General features: G+C 39.3%; 1 protein-coding gene across 1 annotated transcript in view; it reads right to left on the bottom strand.

Moving 5' to 3' along the window:
- NKAP (NFKB activating protein) overlaps positions 1-9,984 on the bottom strand; it is a 28,134-nt gene that overhangs the window by 15,858 nt on the left and 2,292 nt on the right. Inside the window, exons 2-4 of the mRNA XM_059385188.1 lie at positions 8,815-8,895; positions 5,086-5,092; positions 3,520-3,559 (exon numbers count right to left, since the gene is read on the bottom strand). Of these exons, the coding sequence (XP_059241171.1) occupies positions 3,520-3,559; positions 5,086-5,092; positions 8,815-8,895 (128 nt within the window). The remainder of the gene's footprint in view (positions 1-3,519; positions 3,560-5,085; positions 5,093-8,814; positions 8,896-9,984) is intronic.

Genomic DNA, 9,984 nt, shown 5'->3' with positions numbered 1-9,984 from the left:
TTAAGATTTTATTTATTTATTTGACAGAGAGAGAGAGGTCACAAGTAGGCAGAGAGGCAGGCAGAGAGAGAGAGGGAGAAGCAGGCTCCTTGCCGAGTAGAGAGCATGATGCAGGGCTCGATCCCAGGACCCTGAGATCATGACCTGAGCCGAAGGCAGAGGCTTAACTCACTGAGCCACCCAGGTGCCCCCAAAAATAGATGAATCTTATAAAAATAGTTTAGAAGAGGAATTTTCATATCATATAATCTTAATCTGAAGACCACATCTATAGTAATTTAGGTATTGCCCGGAAAATTATTTGTAGTGTTCCTTCCAACTCACTCTTTTAGTTTAGATTCTTTGATCATTTTCGATGTATCTATAAGAACAAGTTTCAAATAATAATGCTATCACCTTGTCATAAAACACAAGTATACCTGTCAAGCACATTGTTTCAACTCAAAGTAGACTTAGAAATGGAGGAGAGGGAAGAAGAACCTTAGGAACAGCACCAAAGGGAAAAAAGAAAAGAAAAAAAAAAGAATTAGGCTGTCAGATACTATTTAATACACGAAAACTAACCAGGAGTGCCTGGCTGGCTCAGCTGGTGGAGCTTGAGACTCTTGATTGTGGGGCTGTAAGTCTGAGCCCCATGCTGGGCATATAGATTATTTAAAAAGAAAATCTTAAAAAAAAAAAAGAAAAAGAAAAGAAAACTAAACAAAACTGTATTGGTATATTCATTTTTTTTTAAATCCCTGTGGGAACAGACTAGAAAGCCCCAAAATAAACCCATGCATATATGGGCAATTAATCTATGACAAAGTAGTAACAATATACAGTGAGTAAGAACAGCCTCTTTATTAAATGGTGCCGGGAGAACTGGACAGCCACATACAGAAGTATGGACCTGAGCCACTATCTTACACCATACACATAAATTAACTCAAAATGGACTAAAGACTTGAAAACAAAAATTTACCTAGAAGAAAACATAGGCAGTTAGCTCCCTCACCTCCTTGTGGGAGTTGTGAAATGGTTTTCACATTTTTTTTTAAAGATTTTATTTATTTATTTGACAGAGAGAAATTACAAGTACACTGAGAGGCAGGCAGAGAGAGAGAGAGAAGGAAGCAGGCTCCCTGCCGAGCAGAGAGCCCGATGTGGGACTCGATCCCAGGACCCTGAGATCATGACCTGAGCCGAAGGCAGCAGCTTAGCCCACTGAGCCACCCAGGCGCCCCGGTTTTCACATTTTTAAAAAAAGATTTTATTTATCTGTTTGAGAGAGTGAGCAAGAGAGAGCACAAGTAGGGTAAGTGGCAGAGGGAAGGGGAGAAGCAGACTCTCCCGCTGAGCAGGGAGCCTGACGCAGGCTCAAGCCCAAGACCCTGGGATCATGACCTGAACCGGAAGGGAGGTGTTTGACTGACTGAGCCACCCAGGTGCCCTGGTTTTTATATTTCCCGATAAGAACAAGGGTAACAGGGGCACCTGGGTGACTCAGTGGGTTAAGCGTCTCCCTTCAGCTCAGGTCATGATCTCAGCGTCCTGGGATTGAGCCCCAAAACAGGATCTCCACTCAGTGGGGAGCCTGCTTCCCCCCCACTCCCACCTGCCTCTCTGCCTAATTGTGATCTCTGTCAATTAAATAAATAAAATCTTAAAAAAAAAAAAAAGAACAAAGGTAACAGGGGCTCATAGGTGGCTCCATCAGTTAAGCATCCAATTCTTGATTTTGGCTCAGGTCATGATCCCAGAGTTCTGAGACCAAGTCTGCTTTGAGCTCCGTGCTGAGTGTGAAGCCTACTTAAGATTCTCTCTCTTCCTCTGCCCCCCAACCTCCACCTCACGCACACATGCTCTCTCTCTCTTAAAAAAAAAAAAAGCAGAGTATCTGAATAGATGTTTTCCAAAGAACATATAAATGGGTAACCAGTAAATGTAAAAATGTTCAATATTACTAATCATCAGGGAAATATAAATCAAAATAAAAAATCAAGGGGCACCTGGGTGGCTCAGTGGGTTAAGCCTTTGCCTCCAGATCAGGTCATGATCTCAGGGTCCTGCGATCAAGCCCCGCATCATGCTCTCTGCTCAGCAGGGAGTCTGGTTCCTCCTCTCTCTGTGCCTGCCTCTCTGCTTACTTGTGATCTCTCTGTCAAATAAATAAAATCTTTAAAAAAAATCGGTAACACCTCACCTGTTAGAATGGCCATACTTGAAAAGACAAGAAATAGCAAGTGCTGGTGATGATGTGGGAGAGGGAACCCTTGCACACTGTAGGTGGGAATGTAAATTGGTATAGCCACTATGGAAAACAGTATGGAGCTTCTTTAAAAACTAAAAATAAAACCACCATATGATCCATTAATTCCACTTCTGGGTATTTATCCAAAGAAAACAAAAACAGCAACTTGAAGTTATATGTACTCCCATGTTCACTGCACATTACTTACAATAACCAAGACATGAAAACAACCCAAATGTCTATGGAAGGATGTAGAGATGAGGAAAATGTAGTACAGGAGAGGGTACCAACATGGTGGAGTAGGAAATTCCTGAGCTCACCTCCTTCCACAGACACACCAAAACCTACCACTACATACAGAACTGTCTCTGAGAATGAACTGAAGACTAGCAGAACAGATCATATGCAACTAAGGATATAAAGAAAAAGCCACACTGACAAAGGTAGAAGGAGAAGAGACACAGTCTGGTTAGGACCCACACCCTCGGCATGGCGACCAGCAGCGGAAGGGATATCATAACTGTGGAGTCCCTCACTGAGAAATAAGAGATCTCTGTTCCACATCAGCCTCCAGAGCCCGAGGGACCTGTACCAGAAAGACAAGCACCCATAATGTCTGGCGTTGAACACAAGTGGGGCTTATGTCTGGGAGAGCCAAAGGACAGTGGGAAACTGAGACTTCCCCTTAAAGGGCACGCCAGTGCAGAGGCATTAGTTTGAAAAGCACCTAGGTTAGAGGTGAAGGAGAGATCCAAACAGACTAAGTTTAGGGTGTGTATGGAAGAGCAGGGATCTGTCTAAACATTCTCCAGAGAAAAGTATTGGCGGGACCCATTTTCTTTTAACTTCCCTTCCATCTAGCTGGTCCAGCGCTGGCCGGTGCCATTTCTGACACTCTCCATCTCCTGTGCTAGTAGTACTGGCACAGCCCAAGCAGACTCGCTCCACCCAACCCACCTGCCCTGGCCTGGCACTCCTCTCTAGCAGCTCTGTATCCATCATACCAGCAGGAATCCTCAGCCAGGACCAGCAGACCTTCCACCCAAGAGCTCCTCCAGGGCTCCTGCCCTGGAGGCCCAATCTGACATACTAGAGTGCCTGCATCAGTTGCAGCTGGACCTTGCAGCCAGCTGCACTGAAAGCCTGCTCTATTCAGCAGTGTTCATGCCTCTCACAAGCAAGCCTTACAGCCAGCTGTGTCAAGAACTGACCCCACACACCAGCATGCCCACAACAGTCACAACCAGGCCTGTCAATGAGACAGGCCAGAAGTCGGCCCCACTCACCAGCATCCACAAAGTAGTCATAGCCAGGCCTAGCAGACAGCTGCACCAGGAAACAGCCCCACATACTAGTCTATACCAGTCTACACAAATTATCACCAGCCACAAGAGGGAGCAGACGGCCTACATAGGAGACACTCCTAGGCTACCTGGCTTGGGTGACCAGGGGGGTTTGTGCTACTGAGCCCCACAGACACCTTTGGCTAAAGCCTCTCCTCCAAGTCTGGGACAACAGCTCTTCTACCTGAAACAGAAACAAACACTGTGACACAAATGAGACAAAACAGTATGTCCCAAGTGGAAGAAGACAACAAAACCTCAGAAAAAGAACTAAACAAGATGCAGATCTAGCAGATGGCATTCAAACTAATGGCCATAAAGATGCTCCCTCAACTCTACTGAAGAATGGATGAACACAGTGAGAACTTCAACAAAGAGAGAGAAAATATTTTTTAAACCAATCAGAGCCAAAGAACACAATAACTGAAATGAAGAATAGAGGGCATCAACAGCAGATTACAAGATGCAGAAGAACAGATTAACAATCTGGAAGACAGAATAGGAGAAACCACTGAATCTGAAGAGCAAAAAGCAAAAGAACTGAATAAAATGAGGTTAAGTTTAAGGGACCTCTGGGGTAATAGTAAGTGTACTAATAGTTGTACTATGGGGGTCCCAGAAGGAGAAGAGAGAGAAAAGGACAGAAAGTTTATGTGAAAAAATAATAGCTGAAAAATTCCCTAATGTGGGGAAGAAAAGACATCCAAGTCACCCCCAAATGAGATGAACCCAAAGAAACCAAGACATATTATAATAAAAGTGTCAACAGTTAGAGATAAAGAATCTTAAAAGCAGTAAAAAGGAAAACAACTAGTTGCATACCAGGGAACCCTAAATCTATAAACTGGTTTTTCAGCAGAAACTTTATAGGTCAGAAGAGAACAGCATGATATACGCGAAGTGCTAAAAGGAAAAAAACTTACAAGCAAGATTACTCTACCCAGCAAGGTCATCTCTCAGAAGCAAAAGAGAAACAAGGAGTTTCTCAGATAATCATAAGCTAAAGGAGCTCATCAATACCAAACCAGTCTTACAAGAAATATTAAAGGGACTTAATTTTAAGTAGAAAAGACAAATCATAACTACAACTAAGAAAATTATAAAAGGAGGGGCACCTGGCTGGCTCAGTCAGTGGAGTACATGACTCTTGATCCTGGGGTTGTGAGTTTGAGCTCCATGTTGGGTGTAGAGATTACTTAATAATAAATTCTTTTAAAAAACGAAAAATCATTAAAGTTAAAATGTCACTGGTAAAGGTAAACATGGAGTAAAGGTCGACCACCTACATAGCTAGGATGAAGGTTAAAAAACAAAAGCAGCAAAATCAGACCCACAATAATTACTCAATGGAAACATAAAATAGTAAGATGTAAAATGTGATGTCAAAAATAAAACACAGTGGGGGGATGTAGTGTTTTTAGAAGGCATCTGAACTTCAGTGGACATTAACTTAAAATAGATTGCTATATACATAAGATGTTATATATGAACCTCATGGTAACCACTGACCAAATACCTGTAACAGATAAACAAAAAATAAAAGAATACAAACATAACACTAAGGAAAGTCACCAAATCTCAAGGGAAGAGAGCAAAAGAATGGAACAGAGAAGACTTTCAAAAACAGAAAGGGCACCTGGGTGGCTCAGCTAGTTAAGTGTCTGCCTCCGGCTCAGGTTAAAATCCCAGGATTCCGGGATCAAGTCCCACATCTGGCTCCTTGCTCAGGAGGGAGACTGCTTCTCCCTCTGCCTGCCGCTCCCCACTTGTGTGCTCTCTCTCTCTCTGACAAATAAATCTTTTTAAAAAATCAGAAAAAAAATCAACAAAATGGCAACAAGTCCATACTTATCAATAGGTTTTTTTAAATAATTACTTTAAATGTAAACTAAGTGCTCCAATCAAAACACACACAGTAGCTGAATAGATTAAAAAACAATACCAAATACCAAAAAAAAAAAAAACCCCAAACCAAAACAACTGTTTAAAAAAAACAATATGCTGCCTATAAGAGACTCACTTCAGACACAGACTAAAACTGAAGGGATGGAAAAAGATATCCTATGCAAATGAAAACAAACAAAAAGCTGGGGTAGCAATACTTATATCATACAAAACATTCTAGAAAACAAAGCCTGTAACAAGACATGAAGGACATTATAGATGATAAAGGGATTAATCCAACAAGAAGATATAACATTTGTAAATACCTATGCACCCAACACAGGAGCGCCTTAATACATAAATCAAGTATTAACAGACATGAAGGGAGAAATTGACAATAATACAATAACAGTAAGAGACCTTAACACCCCACTTACATGAATGGATAGATCATTCAGACAGAAAATCAATAAGGAAACAGTAGCCTTGACCAACACATTAGACCAGATAGACTTAACAGATATACACAGAACATTTTATCCAAAACCAGCAGAATACACATTCTTTTCAAGTGCACATGAAATGTGCTCCAGGACTGATCCCATGTTAGGCCACAAGACAAGTCTTGATAAATTTAAGAAGATTGAAACTGTATCAAGCATCTTTTCAGACTACAATAGTATGAAATTAGAAATCAATTACAAGAAAATTAGAAATCAATTACAAGAAAACTAGAAAAACACAAACACATAAAGGCATAACAACATGGAATTAAACAACCAATGGATGGGGTGCCTTGGTGGTACAGTCGGTTAAATGTCTGACTCTTGGTTTCAACTCAGGTCATGATCTCAAGAGTCATGAGATGAAGCCCCATGTCAGGCTCTCCACTCAACATGGAGTCTGCTTGAGAGTCTCTCTCCCTCTCCCTCCAACCCTCCTACTTGAGAATGTGCTCTCTCTCTTAAATAAATAAATCTTTAAAAACAACCAACCAACCAATGGGTCAATGAAGAAATCAAAGAGGAAATGAAAAAATACCTTGAGACAAATGAAAATGGAAACACAACAGTACAAAACCTATCAAATGGAGCGAAAGTTCTATGAGGGAAGTTCACAGGCCCCACTAAAGAACCAAGAAAAATCTCAAACAATCTAATATTACAGCTAAAGGAACTAGAAAAAAACAAAGCCCTAAGTTAGTAAAAGGAAGAAAATAATTAAGATCAGAGTGAAAAATAAATGTAAAAGAAACTAAAAAGACAACAGAAAGGATCAATGAAACTAAGAGTTGGGGGCGCCTGGGTGGCTCAGTCAGTAAAGCATCTGCCTTCAGCTCAGGTCATGATGCTCAGGTCCTCGGATGGAGTCCTGTATCAGGCTCCCTGCTCAGTGGGGAGCCTGCTTCTCCCTTTGCCTCTAACCCTCCCCGCCTCTGATCATGCATGCTCTCTCTCACTTGCTCTCAAACAAATAACTTAAAAAAAAAAAGAAACTAAGAGTTAGTTCTTTGAAAAGATAAGATTAAAAAAAAACTTTAACTGGATTCATCAAGAAAAAAAGAGAGTGCCCATATAAATAAAATCAGAAGTGAAAGGGGAAAGTTATATCCAATACTACAGAAATTGAAAAAAACTGTAAGCAACTACTAAGAACAATTATGTGCCAACAAATGGAACAACTGAGAAGAAATGGATAAATTCCTAGAAACAACAATCATCTAAATTACTACTAATAAAATTGACTCAGTAATCAAAAAATTCCCTACAAAAGAAACTCCAGGACCAGACGGTTTCACAGGTAAATTCTACCAAATATTTAATGAGTTAAGACCTGTACTTCTTAAACAATTCCAAAAAACTGAAGAAAGAACAAGTTCACTCTATGGGGCCAGCATTACCCTGATACCAAAACCAAAGATACCACAAATAAAATTATGGGGCCAGCATTACGCTGATACCAAAACCAAAGACACCACAAATAAAAAAAAATTATAAGACAATATTCCTGATGTGTGTAGATGTAAAAATCTGCAACAAAATATTAGCAAAATCAAATTTTATACTATATTAAAAGATCATATACCATTCTAAAGTAGAAATTATTCCAAAAATGCAAGGATAATTCAATATCCACAAATCTATCAATGTGGATATACCACATTAACAAAATAAAGGATAAAAATTCTAGGATCATCTTAATAGATGCAGAAACAGCATTTGACAAAATTCAACATCCAAAGAAGATATAAACTCTCAACAAAGTGAATATAGAGAAAATATACCTTAACTTAAGAAAGGCTATTTACGACAAACCCATAGCTAATATCACACTCAACAGTAAAAAGCTGAAAGCTTTACCCTAAGATCAGGAACAAGACAAGGATGCCTATTCTCGCCACTTTTATTCAACACACTACTGAAGTCCTAGCTACAAGACAAGAAAAATAAAAGGCATCCAAACTGGTAAAGAAGTAAAACGGTCACTATTTGCAAATGATATATATGTAAGAAAACCCTAGTCTACCATCCATATTGTTTGTCAATTGTACCTCAAAAAAAAAAAATCCCTCTGTAAGGCTAACTAATGTGACATGTATTCTACAATTAGGTTGAGAAAAAACAATTCAAAATAATAATGTATTTGTCTTAATACTGTACCCTTCAAGGAATAGGAAATTAGTACCAACATGAATTACAATTTAAAAAGAACAATTAAGGGGTGCCTGGGTGGCTCAGTTGGTTAAGTGGCTGCCTTTGGTTCAGGTCATGATCCCAGGATCCCAGGGTTCTGGGATGGAGCCCTCTGCTCAGTGGGGAGCCTGCTTCTCCCTCTACCTGCCGTTCTGACTACTTGTGCTCTCTTTCTGTTAAATAAATAAATAAAATCCTTAAAAGTAAGTATCTTTTGAAAGAACAATTAATGTTAAAATCCACTAGCAACATGTTTTATTATTTATTTATTTATTTTTAAAAGGTTTTATTTATTCATTTGATGCAGAGAGAGAAAGACAGTGAGAGAGGGAACACAAGCAGGAGGAGCAGGAGAGGGAGAAGCAGGCTTCCCGATGAGCGGGGAGCCCCATGCAGGGCTCGATCCCAGCACCCGGGGATCATGACCTGAGTCATAAGACAGCCGCTTAATGACTGAGCCACCCAGGCACCCCTAGCAACATGTTTTAATCGTTAGGAATGTTCAGTGTTTTTAAAATTCTAAGGGGTAGAATGGCACAAATCACAAAAAGAAGAGAAAATGTGAGCTGTACTTAAATGTTCATTTAACAAAAATTTTGACCAACAGTCTTTGGATTTAAACAAATGTTACATTTTTATGAAGTATTTTTTCATCACTTACTCTGGTTCTGGATTCTTTGGAGAAAGTCCCCATACTTCAGGAGCTCCCAGTTCTCCAATTCTTTCTCTCTCACTTAATCTCCTAGAAGATATAGGCATATAAATTGTAACTCCATAGCTAAACTGTTTTCCAAATATATAATCAATTCAAAGGAGTCCAGTTAAGTCTTATTTTCCTTTTTTAAAAGTTAAATTAGTAAGTTAATACTCATTATAATTTGATGTTCTTAGTACAGACTACAGGCAACCTGAGGCCAGGCCAGAAATACAGCTTAAAAAGCCATCGAGAGCATCTCTTCTGCCTCCTGTATGACACAGTTCTTAATTGTTCATTTCATCTTCTGTAATATGTGACACAAACAGTTCTGTATTTGGAAATAAATTCCTTTACACACATTTATGAGAGTAAAGAGCAGACTCTCCTTTTTATTTAGTCAAACCCGTTTTCAGAAACTCCGGAATACAGAAAATAAAAATTAAGCATTAGAAATAGAAAATAGAGAGAGGTCTGAAAATGAAAGAAAAGTTTTGTCCTCAATGAGATACAGGGTTTGTTTTCTCTGTTTTCCCTTTAGTTCCTTTTTTGGAAAAGGACTATATACTCTATCTACTCTCGGAGGACAGGAAAAATTTATGTTTGTGATTTTTTAAAATTTTGCTCACAAAATACAAAAAAAAGAAGGCTCAATTCCTCAAAGTTTAGCTGCTTTGATTCCATTTGTTTAAACACACACACGCACACACACACCAAACCCTTACAAAATAAATTGGTTTGATTGTTTGAATATACAATTTTTTACTTCTTTATTCAGGAGAAAAGATATTAAAATCATGCAGAATTAGACTCCGGTTTCCCACCTGAAGAGCCTGAAAGGGTTATACTTACCACCCAACTTGGAATCCATATGCAGGGTAAAGAATGACAGGCTGTAAAAACAGTTAAGTTCTCATCCCTGCTGCCACCAGCTTCATCTGCACTGTCTTTTTTTTAATGTTATGTTAGTCACCATACCATATTCATCTGCACTCTTAAGATAAATTATTCACCTTCTAAATGTACAAATGCAAATTTCATCCAAGAAGTTTTGACACCTTTTTGATGAGGATTGTCTAGTAGGATGCTGGTTGCTTAGGAGGTAACTGTCTGAAAAATTCAATTTGGAGAGGTAGG

The sequence above is a fragment of the Mustela nigripes genome, chromosome X, assembly GCF_022355385.1.
Source record: "Mustela nigripes isolate SB6536 chromosome X, MUSNIG.SB6536, whole genome shotgun sequence".
Taxonomy (NCBI): Eukaryota; Metazoa; Chordata; class Mammalia; order Carnivora; family Mustelidae; genus Mustela; species Mustela nigripes.
Note: the sequence above shows the minus strand (reverse complement) of the source record. Positions and strands in the feature narration are given on the sequence as shown.